Genomic DNA, 18,720 nt, shown 5'->3' with positions numbered 1-18,720 from the left:
GAATGTTGAAATACTCAGCCGAATAGATTACCAATGAATAAAAGGTGAATGACAAAAAAGAACGCATTTCATGATAGGTCCCATTAGTGTGGATACAGAATGGCGATTGGGATCGACAGATTAAAAACAAAAATACCCCAAGTCCATAAACATGTTAGTATAAATGTTGAAAGGTTATGACGGATGGCAAGGAGCGGATCTAAGAAATGGGATGGGGCACAATACCAAAAATCTCTGACAAGCAAAAATAAAGACAACAAGCGAACAAACAAACAATAATAAACAAAGCAGAACAATCCAACAGAAACAACAATACTAAACATAATTATAAGCAAACATAAACAAACAGATTGCAACACCAAACCAAATAGTTTACTCTCCAATTGGTTAGGGAATTTGCGTATAATGTTTTGGTTTGTTGTTGCCCTTTTTTTCTTGGATTACGATAATTATTGAATGATGTACTTTAAGATCCATGCTCCATTCCACTTCGTCATCATACGTGTCGACTTGGCAGCGGAACCTCGAATTATCACAGCCATCGCGATTCAGTCGGCTTGGCCTAGCTATATACGCAGTCGACTTAAACGAAGAGTGAAACTGTGAAAGGCAAGAAAAGCCAAAGATAAATATCTGTCAAATCCTCTATAACAAGAGTAGGTCGTCTTCGAGTGACTTTAGCTCAATCTTTCGTCTCCTAGCGGACCTTGGAGAGAGAGAGCGACCCCAACAGTTTTAAGCACTTTTTTCGAACCAACATAGGACAAATATTGGAGAGAAAAGTGAAGATAAATATCTGTCAAATCCTCTATAACAAGAGTACGTTTTCTTCGAGTGACTTGATCTGAGCTCAATCTTTCGTCTCCTACAGCGGATCTTAGAGAGAGAGAGCGACCCCAACCGTTTTATGCACTTTCTTCGAAAATTTATCGTACCAAAAGGAAGATATTGGAGAATTGGAGCATACGACGAAAGTTTTAATTCTGGTGTGAAGGATATTACCTGGTGATAATCATGACGTGATATATTTTGCAGGGATTTGGACATCAGCTCACGACTCGAGTGAAAAGGTGTTAGGCGTTCTATAATCTGTGACTAATCAATGGACAGTCGGATATTTTAATGTTCTAATTCCCTTTTTACAAGTGCTAAAGTTCAATTTCTTTATTCACCTTGCGTCATGAATTAAAAAGGGGAACATTCAGCCTACTACCCGCGTAATTAATCTACACAGAGAATGAACGTTTACTTCGACATTGAAAACAAATATTTGGTCATGAACGACAAGTATTATTTTAACAGTCAATGTTTCTCCATTGTAAAAGTGCAGGGATTTACGTGAGGAAACGGTCTCGATCCGTTACATGTTGGCAAAAAGTTTAGTCGGAAACATTCGTGGCATTCTGTGAAGATGGCTCAATGCCACTATTCGTTGAAAGCCAATAAACCTCGATACTTTAATGGATTAAGCACATAACGTTGCATCTATCACTCTGGAGTGAGTCTAATTCACTGTGCATTGTTTTATTCGACTTTCATTCGTTGAGTTTGGATATTGCGATTGATTTGATTTGTGTTGACTATCATTCATAATTATCCATCATGGATTATAACTGAGGATTTATCAACACCATCAGCATAACTCGGCTCGTTACCCTGTGGTGAGTAACACTGTTACTCTATGTCTATCGGCATGCATTTTGGTGACAAGATACACAATTTTGAAATCTTATGGCCACGGCTGGTGCAGTCTGTCGCTTTATAAACCAATAACAAGTATACTTAAAATTGTTATGTGTCATGTATTTATTCTTGTTTTGATAAAGATATATGTGTTTGGTTGAGGCTTAGATTATAGTAGGTCTACAATGGGATAGTTAGAAATATAATGCTAACATACCTATCTGATGATATATATTATTTGTAAGAGACTATAGTAAAAGCAGCTTTTTCGAAAGAAAACTGTATATTGCTAATCATATAAGCCTGGGCCTTTTTGATCGCGCAAGAAAATTGATGCGACATGAAACGCTTATCATTATGATTATTATCATTATTTTTATTATTATTATCATTACTATTATTATTGTTATTGACATTATTATAATAACAATAATTATTATTATTATTAATATACCTATTACTACTATGATTATTGTTATTAATACTATATCATCATTGTTATTGCTCTTATCATTGTTGCCAATATTTTTATTATTATTACTCTTATTATTATTATTTTTGCTATTATTATCATTATTATTATTTACGCCATTATTATTATTTACGCCATTATTACTTGTTCTATAATATTACTATGATCACCATTTCGTGGCGTAGTGTCGGTCCACCATCATCCGGGAGGGGGGGGGGGGACAAATATCAAGTGGACAAATGGAAAAGAACAAGGCCATACAATTAGGGGGTTGGTTGGGAGGGTCGTAGGTCTATTTATTTCCTTTATTAAAGTCGCAATTTCCCGGTTTCACTTTTTTACCCTATATATATACCTTTTTCTAATTTTACCTTCTCATTTGGGGCGCAAGTCCATGTGCCCGATAAAAAAATGTCTTTATATCCATTTCTTGCCGCCCTCCTGTTGTGTGCACTTCGCTCGTTAGCTCGTTGGCTCATATATATATTATATTTCTAGATTAAACGTAACTTTAAATGGATATATTCTATTAAAAAAGGAGTAGGCCCAAACACAATCTGTTTGGACCGTAAACATAACTAACCTTGATGTCCTTGAGGAGGGGCCAGATGCTGGAGCCCGCTACGTTTACTCCCCCCCCCCCCCCCCATTCCTGATTATAAAGAAGTTTAAGCGACAGAGGAACATGAAGAAAATAAATGGAAGTATCCCTAAAATGATAATAATAATAATAAATAAATAATCATCTTGTGCGTATGCCTGTCTCACGCATTGTTCTCTTTCTAATCTTCTTGAGGTGGCTTATTGGTTCTTCTTTTTCTTTCGTGTTATCTTGTAATCAATGATGTACCATCATCACCTTCCATTAATATATAAATTATTCTCTTTCCAATCTTCTTTCAGGTTGGTTCTTGGTTCTTCTTCTTTCTTGCTATCCGATAATCAACCATCACCCTGGAACCCAAACCAGCCGAAGAGCAGCAGACGTCATCCTCTACGCCTGCTGTAGCTAGGATGCAAAAAGGTAAGTGTTCCTCGAATAGGATGGATAATGATAAATCGCATATAGTATGAAATCCCCATTCTGTCTCTGTCTCTCTCTCTCTGTCTCTCCATTCAGATATAGGATTAAAAAGGGTAAGTGCTCAAATAGTATTTAATCCCCATTCTCTCTCTCTCTCTCTCTCTCTCTCTCTCTCTCTCTCTCTCTCTCTCTCTCTCCCTCTCTTCAGCTATATGATTAAAAAGGTAAGTACATAACTCTCCCTCGAAGAGGATATATACTCCTGTATTTTTATGCCGCCTGTTTCACGTCTCTCTGACTCCCTATCTGTAGCTACAGGATGCAAAAAGGTAACAATGGCCTTCGGATAGGAGGGAAAACGATAAATTCCATAATATAAATAAATATTCCTCAATTCCTGCGCCCCCCCTCGATTTCCGCCCCATCTCTTCTCTGCGGCCGCAATATGTTGTTACACTCTTTGTAAAATGAGATATTGTGGAAACCAGTAAACTATCTATCTATCTAGCTATAGCTAGGATGGCTAATAGCATTTATGACTGAAAGGCTTTCAAAATACAGAAACTTCACATTCTGATGATTTAGTTAACTTTCCTGTATTCATTGTATTAACAAAGCATTTAAAAAAAAAATTATTTGTGTTGCTTTATTTTATTGTAAAATTTTATTATTATTATGAGAGGCTATTACAATTTTTATTATTGTAGGGGCATATATTATATAGGCCTATCTGTGCATGTGATATGTGCACATACACAAACTGTTAGGAGTACATCAGATGCCCCTTTTCTACACCGCAAAAAAAGATCTGGAGAATGTTAGAATATATAGACTTTCGATGTATATTACAGATATTTTCCGTCAAAATTAAGGGCCCCTTTTTTGGACACCCCCTCCGATTGAGGGGTGCCCGCTACAAACGAAATAAAAAAACACCTCTGAAATATTGTGTATTCTGATAAAAAAAAATCTGTCGAATAAACAGAGTGTGGTTATAGAGTTCGTGTGGAAGTGTCAGACAAACCCCTCTTTTCTGACTACACGTACGGGCTAATACGGCCCTCTGAAAAATGCAGTGGACGACTCGAAAACACATTATACTAGGGCCGAGTTTGTAGTTTGCTGAGTCAACTTCTATTAGTACACTTGCACTATACAGAGCGGTGTCTAAACGAAATACAAGGGGGATCAGCGAAACTTCGTAGACAATAACACTGCAAATTTTCTGCATTGACTTTGTACATGGCTTCCTACTGTGCTCTGACTATATTATCTGATGTCTGATATTTCTCGTGATGAAAGAACGAGTTCTAACTGAGTAAGAAATCACATTTTTATATGCTGATATAGTTCTTAAGATTCCAGTCGTACAAGTTCATTAGTATTTGCATGAAATTCGTTCTAAAAACTATATTTTTCGTAAGAAGCTGTATAAAATCGTGTTGACATTCATCATTTTCATGCACTGGGCCGGGGAAGCCCTTTCTTGTTTTGCAGGTCAGAAAGACTATGTAAAATCAATGCCCGAATTGGGTTGATCCGACCGTCAGTGATGGTCTTGAGTGTTACTAATGTATGGCAATGCATGTAAGACGTTATTATCATGTCTTTTAATCTTTTATGATTATCTTGAAATCTGGAAATGGGTAGTTTAGATCGAGGAAGAAAAAATAAAATAAAACATCACTGAGTGATTGACACTAGATCTATTCGTCACTGACCATAATCAGTAGGGGCACTGGTCCGAGAATAAGGATTGTCTGCATAAGGGGGGAGCGTCTTCGTAAACGCGACCATACGCTTCTCAAAAACTAAGTATCGTCTGCATTTTCGCAGACGTTTCTGATTTCCGATACGCACGTTGGTGATGCGAAAACAGATGATTTTCTTGATGCATTATTAACTTTGTACAGAGACTATCATGTTATGAGCAATAAATCCTCGGGAAGACGGACAACCCATAAAAGTAGAGGGTCAACTAGGGGTATTTTATTACACGGAATCTGTTTTTCGCATCGTCCAGGGCGCGCTTCAGGAACACGAAACCCGCAGAGCGTGAATGTAAAAAAAATGTCAGCGAAAATGTGGATGATCCTTATTTAAGATGCATTTTGCTGCATAAAGCCTTGAAGATATCCTTTTTTATGTGGACGATATTCATTCTCGGACCAGCACCCCTACTAGTCACTGATGCATTAGGCTGGGGGCGTCATATTGCAATAAAAAAAGGTTTCCATGTCTTCGCACTTGATCACATAACTAATGGTACAGGATTTTTGACATGGCATTTTGATGCTTGTGAATAATTTACTGAAATTCGACTTTTCACATGAATACTTTTTACTTGTTTTTAACACAAATATCCATTGTTGTACACGTGAAAATTTTGTGTTCATTGCATGGTTTGTTGTATTAGAATCATGCATTTACATGAAGATATATGCGTAGATACATGTAAATTTGTACCTGTAAGAGCGCTGCACAGGTAAAAAATTAATTAAAAAAATTGGGGGGCTACTTTTCAAGCTTGCTTACATGAAAATAACACTCTGTAATTTGTTTTGCATTGAACTCTATGCACATTTTGGGGGCTCTTTTTTTACTTTTGGGGGCTTTTTTGGGCATTTATGGGGCTAATTTGCCCTGAGCCCCCGTGTAATTTTTCCCTGGCGCTGCACAGACATGGGCACTCTGGCCATACTTACAGTACATGTATTAGCTGAGACTGAGAAGTTAGAGTGCTGAGAATTTAGCTTAATCGACAAGAAAATATATCCATGAGAAACGGGTGTAACTACCCCCCCCCCCCCCCTCCCACCCCCTGGAAAAATTGTCTCTAGAGGTGTCAAGAAAAGCATCTTATGATGAAGGTTCCAAACAAAACTCTCCTCTGATGAAATATCACATACTAATTCTGTATTGCTGGAACCTTCTGCTTCCATCTCGCCGACTTTAAACCTTGATTCTTGAACTTTGAAATGATAATTCCTTTAATGGAAGCTCTCTCGAGATGATGGTATGCTGGCATCATTGCTAGGTGCCATGAGGAAGTGAATAATGCCATAGTTCAGTAAATACTTGAATGATGTTTCCTTTTTCATTTAGACAGTTGTTACCATCGATGAGGCCTTCTCTTGAATAAACAACCCCTGAATTTCGTAGTAAAGACCCTATTGCCTCTGGAAGCATGCCCCAAATTTTTACCATCACTACGATTTGACTTCCACTTCCAACCATCTTCATGTAACTCCATAAAGAAAACAATCTCAGCCTGACAGGTTAAGTGAATAATGCTATAGTTTAAAGTTGCTCAAGCTTGGGTATATAGAGGGCAGCACACTGAGCCAACGGGTATTACGCTCTCATGCGAACTAGTGTCCTTGATATGCGTAGGTCCGTACAGGAGCGTAAAACTTGATGACTCAGAGTTCACCAAGTTGCCTACTTCACGAACGACTATACTGATGCATGAACATCTTTGATAAACATTTGTATGACTTTTTTTGTTCTTTCCCCACCCAGCCCTGCGAAAGCTGCATAGCGTGGCCAGCATGAGCCGACCTGCGGCCAATGGAAAGGCTCGAAGCCACACCCCTACGACCAATCAGGACCTTGCCAGCCTGTTTGAATGTCCGGTATGCTTCGACTATGTACTACCACCCATCCTTCAGTGTCAGAGCGGCCATTTAGTCTGCTCAAATTGCCGACCAAAACTCAACTGTTGCCCCACGTGTAGGGGCCCATTAGGTAAGATATAAGTTATTATTTATGTACCGGTATGTACCATATTTGCCGGCGATAAGGCCGCACCGCCGCATAAGCTGCACCCCAACTTTGACATTTCAAAGAGAGAAAGAAAAAAAACAGGAAAAAAAAACCAACGGACAAAACAAAATAACCGTAATTTTCTCGTAAAACACTATTTTTGTTCTACAAACTGATACCAAATTCATCAATATTCTTATAATTTACCGGAAGTTTAGCTCAAAAAGTGATCGAGGGCAGATTTGGTGTCCGATATATACCCCTACCACAATGTACGGTGTAATGCGAAACTGCATGAAATGGAAAACAAAATGGCGACTTCGGATGGATGCTTCACGGCAGCTCCATTAGATGGTCCCTTCCTTTACTTCTGCAATGCATTGGCGCGAACTTAGATCAAGATCTATCGGCAAATGTTGGTTTAGCAATTTATTTTCGTATTCATGTCAATATTGCAAGATAAAATTGTCGGTAAGATGTGTTGTAATGTCCTGTACCATAGTGGTATAGTTATTGTACCATTCGTAGTCCCATATGTGCAAATTCGTGCTGATTTTGACTTGATTTTAAAAAAAAAATTACTCTTTCGCCGTAAAGGCCGCACCCCGACTTTTTGATATTTTCTCTTCCAAAAATACTGCGGCCTTTACGCCGGCAAATACGGTACATGTATAATATACAATGAAATTTTACCATGCAATTAAAATGCATATTTTCCCGGTCTGCAAACTGGCAGTTCCAAGAGGGCAATATTTATACACTGTATAATATTGGATGGCTTCGAGTGTGATACAATCAAACAAGAATATATTTTCAAAGCGAGAGCAATATATTCTTATTCTTGTATCACACGAAAAACACAAGCCATACAGCATTATCATTACTATCTATATCAGGCTGACTATCGAAATAACAAAATTCAATAATCAAGCAATAGTGTATCGACAGATGAACTTCCCGGATGAACTTCAATACGAAAACAACAGCATAATCTGTCATCCGGTTACTGCGCTAAAGATATAAAAACACACTGATTTATGTACCACTTGGAAGCCTCATATAATTCCTGATATTTTCACTCTTTTGGGTTTCACGATTGATTTTGTGTACAAAAATTGTGGTCAATATTCAGCCCAATACATATTGGTCCCATTTAACATCTGGGACCTTCCAAGCCGCTGAATCGCGTAAAGTTTGAGCAGACTAGCAGATCGTGCCGCACGGTATAGTGACTGTATGGTACCCTTTCCTGATTCACAAAGGAATAGGTCAAATGATATTGACTGGCTTATCTTTCAGTAAGGGCAATATTTCCTGGTATCTCCCTCCCTCAAGGCCCGTCAATAGTTATCTACTGTGTAGCTTTGAGGGGCTCATTAGGTAAGAAATAGTGCCAAAGTCACAGTTCCGAACAGACTCCAAAGTGAACGATTCTTGGCCTCTCTTTGCACTATAATATTTTCCCCTGTCTATACTCTGTTGTCACTATTCTTGGTGTTCCCAGGATATGAATAATTATTATCTTTATTAGGCTTCCAAGTGGTACAATAAATCGTTGTATTGAATATCTGTAGCGCAGTACCCGGATGACTGATCAATATTGTTTTCGTATTGCTCAGTCATCCGGGAACTTCAACTATCGATATCGATATCACACAAAAACAAAGCCATTTTTAAGGAGGTAAGTCAAATTTCAAATGTTGCTAGTCAGCCTGATATAGATAACAATAATATTATGGCTTTGTTTAAGTGTGATACAAGAATATATTGCTCTTGCCATGACAATATTGGACTTGTCTCAGACTCATTCAATATTGTCATAGCTTGAGCAATATATTCTTGTATCACACTCAAAGCCATCCAATATTATGTAAGTATCCATCATCCTACATGTACTTGTAGGGGCTGACAATGTAAGAAACAAATAAGTATCGTTTTCCCTACACACTACTTAATAATATTGGATGGAAAATTATATTTATTTATTTTAGCCACTTATAGGGCCTTTTTATTTGTATAATTAATGTATTTATTAATTTATTTATTTAATTATATGTCACTAAGTTAATAGTCCATTCAATAAAAGTTGGTCTTCCATGGGGTCCTGACAATACATCACAGTTACAATGTACACTGTATACGGTATACAGTTCACAGATATAATAAATCAGAGTATCGTACTGTACATATTACAGCAAATAGGATATTACACATTGCAAACGAATTCAATGAAATTGTACAAGTTAAAACATATTGAATTCATATCAATATCAAAAATGATGCAGGAAAAGATTATCAAATAACAAATATATATCGATAGATTTGATAGATAGATATGTATTAAAGAATGAAACTCCATTATTGTGTGGGAGCACAAATTAATGCAAAGTCACTGTGAATGTGTACTCCACATACGATGATGTCATCAAGTATTAAAGATAAACTTGAGTACTGGTAATGCGATTGCATTGTGAAAGAAAAGGTGTGGAATGGATCAGAAAAGTTGATCATATAGCATGTAAGTAATGGTGTGTAATGCAAGGTTTTAGAGTCATCAAAATCATCATAAATTTGGCAGAGTCTTGGTAAAGTAACAATCACTTACACAGATAGATGTATATGGGACAACACACATGGTGTCGGGGCTAGTACTACCCTGATTTCCTTATCTTTCTATGCTCATTACTCAGCCAGTATACATTTTTTTCCAAAATTGTTTGGCACATGACATTTATTTGTAATCTTGAACATTCAGTGTAAGTTTCGTTAGATTCTGTGAGAATTCATTTTCTTTTTTTACCAGAACTCAAGTTTATCTTTAAATGTAGATACATGTAGCTAGTCTTTCTAAGGTCAACAACTTCGGATTTTCAAAGCTTTAGATTTTGAGTTTTCAGAGAGCTGATACTCCTCTGACAGACACTCAAATGGCATATACAGTTAATTGATATTATTGTAATCTACATGTATGGCTTATAAGCTTTCTGTTGATTCATCTATTTAATTTTTCACTTCCAACAGGGTCTTTAAAATAGGCCTTAAGAAATTAACTTTTTGTTCCCAGTCCAGTAGTATTTGTTTCAGAAGTTTAGATGACAGGGCTTTTAACATGTACAATGTATCTAACACATGACCAGTCCCCTCCCAATTTACAATTCTAAAGAAATAGATTAATCGAAAGGAAATAATGTAGATAGATACATAAGTGAATAAATATACCCTGTATTAGTAAATAAATTAATGAATAAATACAATAAAGAAAAAAAAAGTACGTCTTTGTGAAGTGCCTCAGTGATATGGATTATTTCATTCATCTGTAACAAATAATTGTATTTTAATAGAATGCGAATTGCATACATTAGGCATTGTACCAGGTAGGACAAACACAACACTTAATGTATACATTTTGACATTCTGACTATTGAAATAATAATAATAATAATAATAAATTACATTTATAGAGAGCTTAATACAATGTTTCTAAGCGCTTAACATACAAATAAGGTACAACGTAAAATGAACATACAGCAATAATAATCATAATTCTGATGATAACATTACAGATAATTATAAACTGCCCTATAAATTACTATTACCGGTAAACAAAAAATACTTCAAACTTGCCTTAAAAGACTCTACAGATGGGGATTGACGAATAATAATTGGTAAACTGTTCCATAATTTAGGGTCTGCATAGGGTTACAATAATCTAAATGGGAAGTCACAAAAGCGTGGATCAATCGTTTTGAGACAGTTTGTCTGCAGGTGAATGAAATATTTGTATTGAGGCACTCCACAAAGACGTATGAATTGATTTTGGTTACATTACAAAAATGGTCTATTGGATAGATAAGAATACATGTACACACACAATGAGTCATCATTTTGTGGTCTGAGCTATTTTTAAACCATATCGTAATAATATTTAGAATATAAGGGCATTTTAGGAGCAGTCCTCTTTAATGGGACAATGCTCATGAAATTCCTCCACGTAAAGTTTATTAATCATAATAATGAGGAAGTACACAAGGAAGTTTTCACCTTTTACCTGAATTCATACATGTACATAGATCTGTAACATTTGCACTTGTGCAGAAAACAACCAAATCATTTATACCCTGTTCAAACTATATGATTGCTGTGTGCTTCGTATAAACTCAAGAATGAAAGGTGGCCTTTGTTACATACTTTTAAATGTAAGCTTTAATATGTCACATTCTCATGAGACCTACATGTATCTCTGGAAACACTAATGTTTCACATACCTGGAAACTCACAAACTTGGTTTAGGATATGAATCATTTAGTTGTTATTTAGGGAAAATTAAAGAGAAAGGGGCTCTAAGTTGCCTCGAATTAGGGGGTGCTTGTTATGGAGAAAGGAAAAGTATGCACAATATTACAAGGGAAAAGGACAGTTATTGGAAAAGAAAAGGTGCTTGTGTTAAAGTAAAGAAATAAATAAACTGTACATGTACATGTATGTACTTGTACATGGCTGTATTGCTTCCAACCACAAGACAGGAAATACAGTACATATCTCCTGCTTAAAATAGACCTTTAGAAACTGACTCTTTGTGCCCAGTCTGAACAGTAGTATTTGTTTCAGATGTTCAGGTAGCAGGGCTTCACATGTTTCTAGCACATGAACACTTCCCTCACTATTTACAATTTGACAAATACATGTACAGTAGATACAAAGAATATAAATTAATAGACGAATGTACGTAAACAAATAAATAAATAAATGAATGAATAATGATAAATGAATTAGAAATATTAAAGTAAGTAGATGGATAGATACAGTAAGTAAAAAAATAAATTTAAAATACAATAAAGAAATGAATAAGTAGCTCTTTGCAGGATCTTGTAAACAAAACATTGTAAACAAAAAATGGCCGAAAGAATGGGATAAAATGTGATAAAAATAAGGATAGGTGAGTAACTGGTGTCAATTAGCTCAGTCGGTAGAGCAGTGGTCTTGTAATCCGGTGACCCGGGTTCGAAGCCAAGTCGATGCGCTAGTGCCCTTTGGTAAGGCATTAATCTTCATTACCAGGTCCCTCTGAGAGGACCTACAAAAGCCGTCGGCCGTCTGGTTGCTTACTTACAAGCATTTATGCTTGCTTAGCAGTCAGGTAAAAAAAAAAAAAAAAAAACAATTACAGATAGTTAAAGATTAAATAATTGTTTCACTTTTACCTGAATTCATACTATATGTACACTTGTAATATTTGCATGTACATGTACATTACATGTGGATGTTATGTAGAAAGAAGATCCTAGATTTGGGCAGTCAGAATCTAGCCTGGACAAAAGCCAGACGTTAGCAGCCCTGTTTTATAAAACTTAATAAAAAATTAATAACAAATGCTAAATTTCTGTGACAAATTTGCTCTCGACCAATCAAATGCCATGATTTCAGTAGCTTATAACAGTTACTGTAACTTTTCATTAATAACAAGTTCTATGTAATGGGGCCCTAGCTGTAACATTTGCATACCTGGGTGGTGTTTCACAAAGACTAAGAGTGACTTTAAGTTGGACTTAACTATGGCAGACCGTTCATGCCACTGGTTGCTTTCACTATTGGTCTCTCAATTATAATCTTTAGATAATACTTTTTCCTTCAATAATGACCTACACTGTATCAAAAAAATGTACATTCTGTAGATTTGTGACCATGATTTTTACATGTACGTGTACCTCCCTTCAGAGACCAATGCCAGTAAATGGTGAGAGCAAACGGTGGCATGAACAGCCTGCCATAGTTAAGTCCAACTTAAAGTCGATCTTACAGGTAGTCTTTGTGAAACACCATCCTGTATGTACTTGTTGATGTTATGTAGAAAGAAGAATGTAGATTTGGGATGTGAGAATCTACTGTACCTGGACAGGAGCCAGACTCGCTAGTGTGAAAGCAGTGTACGGGAAATCTCAAATTTATGTTTCCTGTTTGGAATCCAGAAAGGAGACACTTTGACATTTGTATACTGTCACTGCAGTAGTATACATTGTACATGTAATATCTACACACACAATCCAATGGAAAGAACTTCTTTAAAGACACTCAATTTATATAAAACCCTGTATTGAAACCAAGTTTGCACACACCTTTACAGATGAGATGTGATGAAACCATTTTTAATTCTTTCATTGTTTATTATGAAAATACAAAACAATATTTTTGCCAATATATTGCCACCAAGTTTACAAAACACATTTTGCAGGTGGGATTTTATGAAACCGTAAACAAAATTCTGTCATTGTTTAACAGTATTCTATTAAGCGTGTTGAGATGGAAAGAGATATATCTGATGCACTATTAAATATCAAAAAGTTGTTTTCAATTAATAAACCTAAATTATTTCATGAGTACAAATAGGCTTTCTTGAATTAGTAGGATTCTTTTCTTTTTTCTGGATACCATGTCCTACAACGAGAAGCAGGACCACATAGAAACATGAAATATTAATCTTTCAGTTTGCTGATGTCTATAACCCCCCCCCCCCCCCAACTCCTTTTTTTTTCAGGGAGCATCCGCAATCTAGCCATGGAGAAGGTAGCCCAGACCGTCATGTTCCCGTGCCGATACGCATTGTCTGGCTGCGTGGCTACCATGTCCTACAACGAGAAGCAGGAACTCAAAAAAACATGAAATATGAATCTTTCAGTTTGCTGATGTCCATAACCCCTTCGTTTATTTTTCGTTTTTAGGGAGCATCCGCAATCTAGCCATGGAGAAGGTAGCCCAGACCGTTATGTTCCCGTGCCGATACGCATCGTCTGGCTGCGTGGCTACCATGTCCTACAACGAGAAGCAGGACCATGAAGAAACGTGCGAGTTTCGTCCTTATTCCTGTCCGTGCCCGGGGGCGTCCTGTAAATGGCAAGGCTCCCTGGACCAAGTCATGCCTCATCTCACGCATGCGCACAAGAGCATCACCACGTTACAAGGTAAACAGACAGGAGTTTTGAGATGGGGGGATTCCATACGATGTGTCCCCAATGACATATCTATTCTTTTCATCCATTTATTTTATCCCTTGAGAAAGAAATGTGTGTTTTTAAACCTGTCTAGAAAGGCTATTTGTCTACAGTGGCATCTTTCTCTGTTTCCCTTGAGTAATAATTAATTATGCAGAAGAGGATTTAAACTTACAAGACATAGTATACAAAAGTTTAGACAAAACAGTCCTTGATAAATAAAGAAATAGGGCAGTCCATCTATTACATTCCTTGATTAAGTCAGGCCTCAAAGAGCATCACTACGTTAAAAAGGTAATTAGACAAACAATATTCATAAATACATGTACATGTATATGTAGATCAAGAAAATCATGAAGAGTGATTCCAGTACTGTTCAACATTTGACCATCTTTATAGGTGATCTACTTAAAGCCCCACTGTCCTACTTGTAGCTACTTGCTCCCTCTATATAGAAAATTTCCCCAATCGGTGCCTGTTGGTCCCCCATGATCCTCTTTTTCTTATGTTAGTTGAGAGCTGAGTTAATGAGATAGCCACCTGTCAGTGACCTCGCTGTTTGGTCTAATCCCTTCTGGCCCAGTAGTGTTGACGGTCTTTAAAAGGAGGGGGTGGGGCAGAAAAACAGTTCTGTTTATGATGCAGGGCTGTTACGGCCATCACTTAATGCTAGTCTTAGGAATCAGTGAATTAACTTCTTTATTCTTTGGTCTATTCAGGTGAAGATATAGTATTCCTAGCTACGGACATCAATCTCCCTGGTGCCGTAGACTGGGTTATGATGCAGAGCTGCTTTGGCCATCACTTTATGCTGGTCTTGGAGAAGCAGGAGAAGTATGACGGACTGCAACAGTTCTTCGCTATCGTCCAACTAATTGGATCAAGAAAACAAGCAGAAAATTTTGCTTATAGGTAGGTGAAGGGTATCGTCTGCCGAGAACCAGGGCCCCTGTTTCATAAAACTTGTTATCAGTAACAAATGCTAAATTCTGATGACAAATTCGCTCTCAGCCAATCAGATGCCATAGTTTCAGTAGCTTATAACAGGTTATTGTTACTTTTTATTGATAACAAGTTTCATGAAACAGGGTCCAGAAGGGAGTTGTGACATACATGTATATATTTTATGTTTGGAGTGAAAAGGGCATTAGTATACTTTAACACAGGGTTAGCCCCTTCTGGCTCCAAACATACAATATTTTGCAACTGATATATTGCCTTTCTTTCTCTCAACATATAATATATCTGCTCCATATTTCTCACGTTTCAAGTCATAAATGATTTCCTTTGATAAACTGTTTCTTTATTCAAATGTTAAGTACCCCACGCCCCCACCCCAATTGGGAACAACATTCATTATAGGGCAATTCCTACCATATCTCCCAATTCTCAATGTTATTTTATATCAAGTTTCGAGTCAAAAACAATTTCCTTACTATGCTTCGTGGTATTCTTGTTAAAATGCTTTTCCACCTATCCATTTCTGGAACTCAACTTCAGCTTTATATTAATTTTCATCCTTGAGCAAGGCATTTAATCTTCAATGCTCCTCTCCACCCAGGTGTTTAAATGGGTACCTGGTTGGATGCAAACGTCATTATGGTTGGATTAGCATGCATGGTTCCATAAGGGTGTGACCAGCTGGAATGGTCCCCTGGGAGTGGAGAATGTTTACTGTAATGTGCACAGTGCAGAATAGTAATTGAATCTCATGACCGGGGGTTATACTAATACTGTAAACACGTTGGTCAGTTAATGGTAAACCACTTTATATTAAAGCCCCACTGCACTACTTATAGCTACTTGCGCCCTCTATATAGCAAACAATGCCTAATCGCACCCCATGATCCCCTTTTTCGTATGTGAATTGAGAGCTGATTTGATGAGATAACCACCTATAAGTGACCTTGGTGGGAGGTCTAATCCCCCTTGCCAAATTAGTGCAGGAAGGCTTTGATGGTAAAGCACTTTATAAGAAATGGGTATTATAGAAATTAATAGTATTATAGTAATATTTCTTTGAAAGTTCTTGTATCACATCCAAACCATTACTACAACCATCCTGATGAAACTTTTTCATACGGTATTGATATTATCAATTATTATTCTAGGAGTATTTGTAACAAGATTAGCAACCTTCTCTTCCTCTCACAGGTTAGAACTGAACGGCCACCGGAGACGGTTGTCATGGGAAGCCACGCCCCGCTCCATCCATGAAGGCGTCCAGGCCGCCATCATGAACAGCGATTGTCTCGTCTTTGACTCCAGTATCGCTCAACTCTTTGCGGAGAACGGTAACCTTGGCATTAACGTCACGATATCAATGTGCTGAAAGCGGCTACAAATATTAAAGTGCAATCTTGTGTCATGTTTTTGTAATTTTTTTTTGTAGGTTTGATAATTTTTTGTTTGTTGATTAGGGTGCTACATATAATTATTGGGCTAGCTAGTACTTGGAAGGGGTTTAGCTATGTTGATTCCATGTATGCTGAGGTTTAGGGCCAGCAGAATTTGGAAAGACTTTGTACGCAGGGGGCTGTGATTTGTTGAATGGACAATGACATTAGAATGATGTCTCTCTCTCTCTCTCTCTCTCTCTCTCTCTCTCTCTCTTCTCTCTCTCTCTCTCTTTCTCTCTCTCTCTCTTTCTCTTTCTCTTTCTCTCTTTCTCTCTCCTCTCACTTTTGCTCCATCTCGCCTATCTCTTTTCTCTGCCCCTCTCTATTTCTCTTTTCTCTCTTTCCATCTGCCTTCTAACCATTTCCAACAAACTCATTTCTTGTTCTGCTCGTTCACTATGCTCATTTTCTTCACTTGTCACTCTCTCTCTCTCTCTCTGTCTATCTCTATCTCTCTCTCTCTCGCTCTCTGTCTATCCCTCTCTCTCTCTCTCTCTCTCTCTATCCCTCTCTCTCTCTCTGTCTATCCCTATCTCTATCTCTCTCTCTCTGTCTATCCTCTCTCTCTCTCTCTCTCTCTCTCTCTCTCTCTCTCTCTGTCTATCCCTCTCCCTATCTTTCTCTCTCCCTCCCTCTATCCTCTCCCTTCATCTCTTTTCTTATTTATTTAAACCTAGTTACAATGATGCACTCCAAGGTATAAGAGTGCTTTGAAGGTACTTCAATCATCTTTGAACACTGCACCCTTTGAAAGAATTATATACTTTCAACATTATTGCCAGTGCTTTGAAGGTACTTTGATGGGAATGAAATATGTAGATAAATAAGAGCAAGTTCTATTGCTTCCTTTTTTCCTAATGGGTTCCTCCGAAGTAACCCAGAAAATACACAGCAACCCTCAAACAAAATAAGGTAGTTTATGAACTCTGACATACAATTGCGAATAGTATATTGCATGATAAATTACTGTTATACTTTAAGGAGATATACACATGCGTGGCATTAAAACACTAATATACATGTATCTTTTTCCTTTAAAGTCGTAAGCTACCTTTGAAATGATTATATATGTAGCACCCTATATCCATAATTTCGTCTTTAAACTCATGGCAGACATTCTGCCCTATTTTGGCAAAGCCAATGGCAAAAGACTACAATAACAAAGGCATTTCCATTGAGTGTTGTATTCTCATGGAATGTCTTGGGATATTCCAGTCAGCTTTGAATTCATGAGAATTCTGAATGACTGCAAGTGATTCTCATCCTGTTAAAGCCTACCTGCACTAGCTTGGCCAGGAGGGATTACACCTCCCTGCTTGGTCACTGATGGGTGGTTATCTCATCAAATCATCCCTCAATTAACATAAGTAAATGAGGACCATGGGGACCAATTGTCACCGCTTAGGCATTGTTTGCTATTTAGAGGGTGCAAGTAGCTATAAGTAGTGCAGTGGGGCTTTAAAAGGATGCAATAAAAAGGCATTTCTATCCAGTGATGCATTCCTATGGAGTGTTACGGAATGTTATGGGATATTCCGGTCAACATTGAATTTGTAAAAATTCTGGATAACTGCAAGCGATAATTCTACCAAAATTCTCGCAATGTTATGACCTATTGCAAATGATTCCTGCGGAGTGTTTCACAAAGACTAAGATCGACTGTAAGTTAGACTTAACTATGGCAGGCCATTTATGCCACTGGTTGCTCTCACCATTGGTCTCTCAATTGTGATCTTTAGATAGTAATTGTCCTTCCGTAATGAAGGTAAATTCTGAAGATTTGTGACAATACTTTGAACGTCCCTTGAGAAACCAATACCAGGAATAGTTACAGGGACTAGTGGCATGAACGGCCTGCCATTGTTAATTCCAACTTAAAGTCTATCTTAGTCTTTTGAAAATTTCCCCAGATGTGGTTTGCCAGACTAGGGCAGAAATAAAAACCATCAAAATTATTTTGAAGAACAATCTGATTCTCTAGGCATATTCTTATATGCAAACTAGGATTATCAAATACTTCACCTATCAAACTTCTGTACAAATACATTTTTTTGAATGAATACTGGGAACGGGAATCCTAGTCCACAGTATTCACATAACTAGGTAAATAAATGTACATGTAAGCAATTGAAGTTTGATGTTTACATTATTGAACTGTGTTGATGATAATTATGCATTGCCTAATTTTTATAGGCAGTATACTGTACCTGTATATGTAGTTCTTGTTTGTTTTTACACTGTATATGTGACCTCCTATGGCAAAACCTGACACTTAATGGTAGAATTGAAAATAAAGTTCTTGGTATCACTAGAAAGAGTAAGAAATTACCTTTAATATGATTCCTCATTCAAAGGAATTGATTAAAGTTTGACAAAGTTATTGCTCTATTC

General features: G+C 37.2%; 1 protein-coding gene across 2 annotated transcripts; it reads left to right on the top strand.

Moving 5' to 3' along the window:
• The first annotated feature begins 920 nt into the window (after nt 1–920).
• Nucleotides 921–16,787, top strand: LOC592708 (E3 ubiquitin-protein ligase SIAH1). Of its 2 annotated transcripts, XM_011662769.2 has the most exons (6): nt 921–1,661; nt 3,059–3,179; nt 6,702–6,926; nt 13,661–13,900; nt 14,650–14,842; nt 16,085–16,787. In XM_011662769.2, exons 2-6 carry the CDS (start codon nt 3,170–3,172, stop codon nt 16,260–16,262), a joined length of 846 nt encoding a protein of 281 aa, XP_011661071.1. In that variant the 5' UTR covers nt 921–1,661; nt 3,059–3,169; the 3' UTR covers nt 16,263–16,787. The 2 variants fall into 2 exon arrangements, with proteins under 2 accessions (XP_011661071.1, XP_797311.2); XM_792218.5 differs by lacking the exons at nt 921–1,661; nt 3,059–3,179 and adding an exon at nt 4,372–4,497.
• Nucleotides 16,788–18,720: the final 1,933 nt, after the last annotated feature.

Source organism: Strongylocentrotus purpuratus, unplaced genomic scaffold (assembly GCF_000002235.5).
Source record: "Strongylocentrotus purpuratus isolate Spur 01 unplaced genomic scaffold, Spur_5.0 spur5_scaffold_20, whole genome shotgun sequence".
NCBI lineage: Eukaryota > Metazoa > Echinodermata > Echinoidea > Camarodonta > Strongylocentrotidae > Strongylocentrotus > Strongylocentrotus purpuratus.
This window is presented reverse-complemented; position numbering and strand designations above follow the sequence as displayed.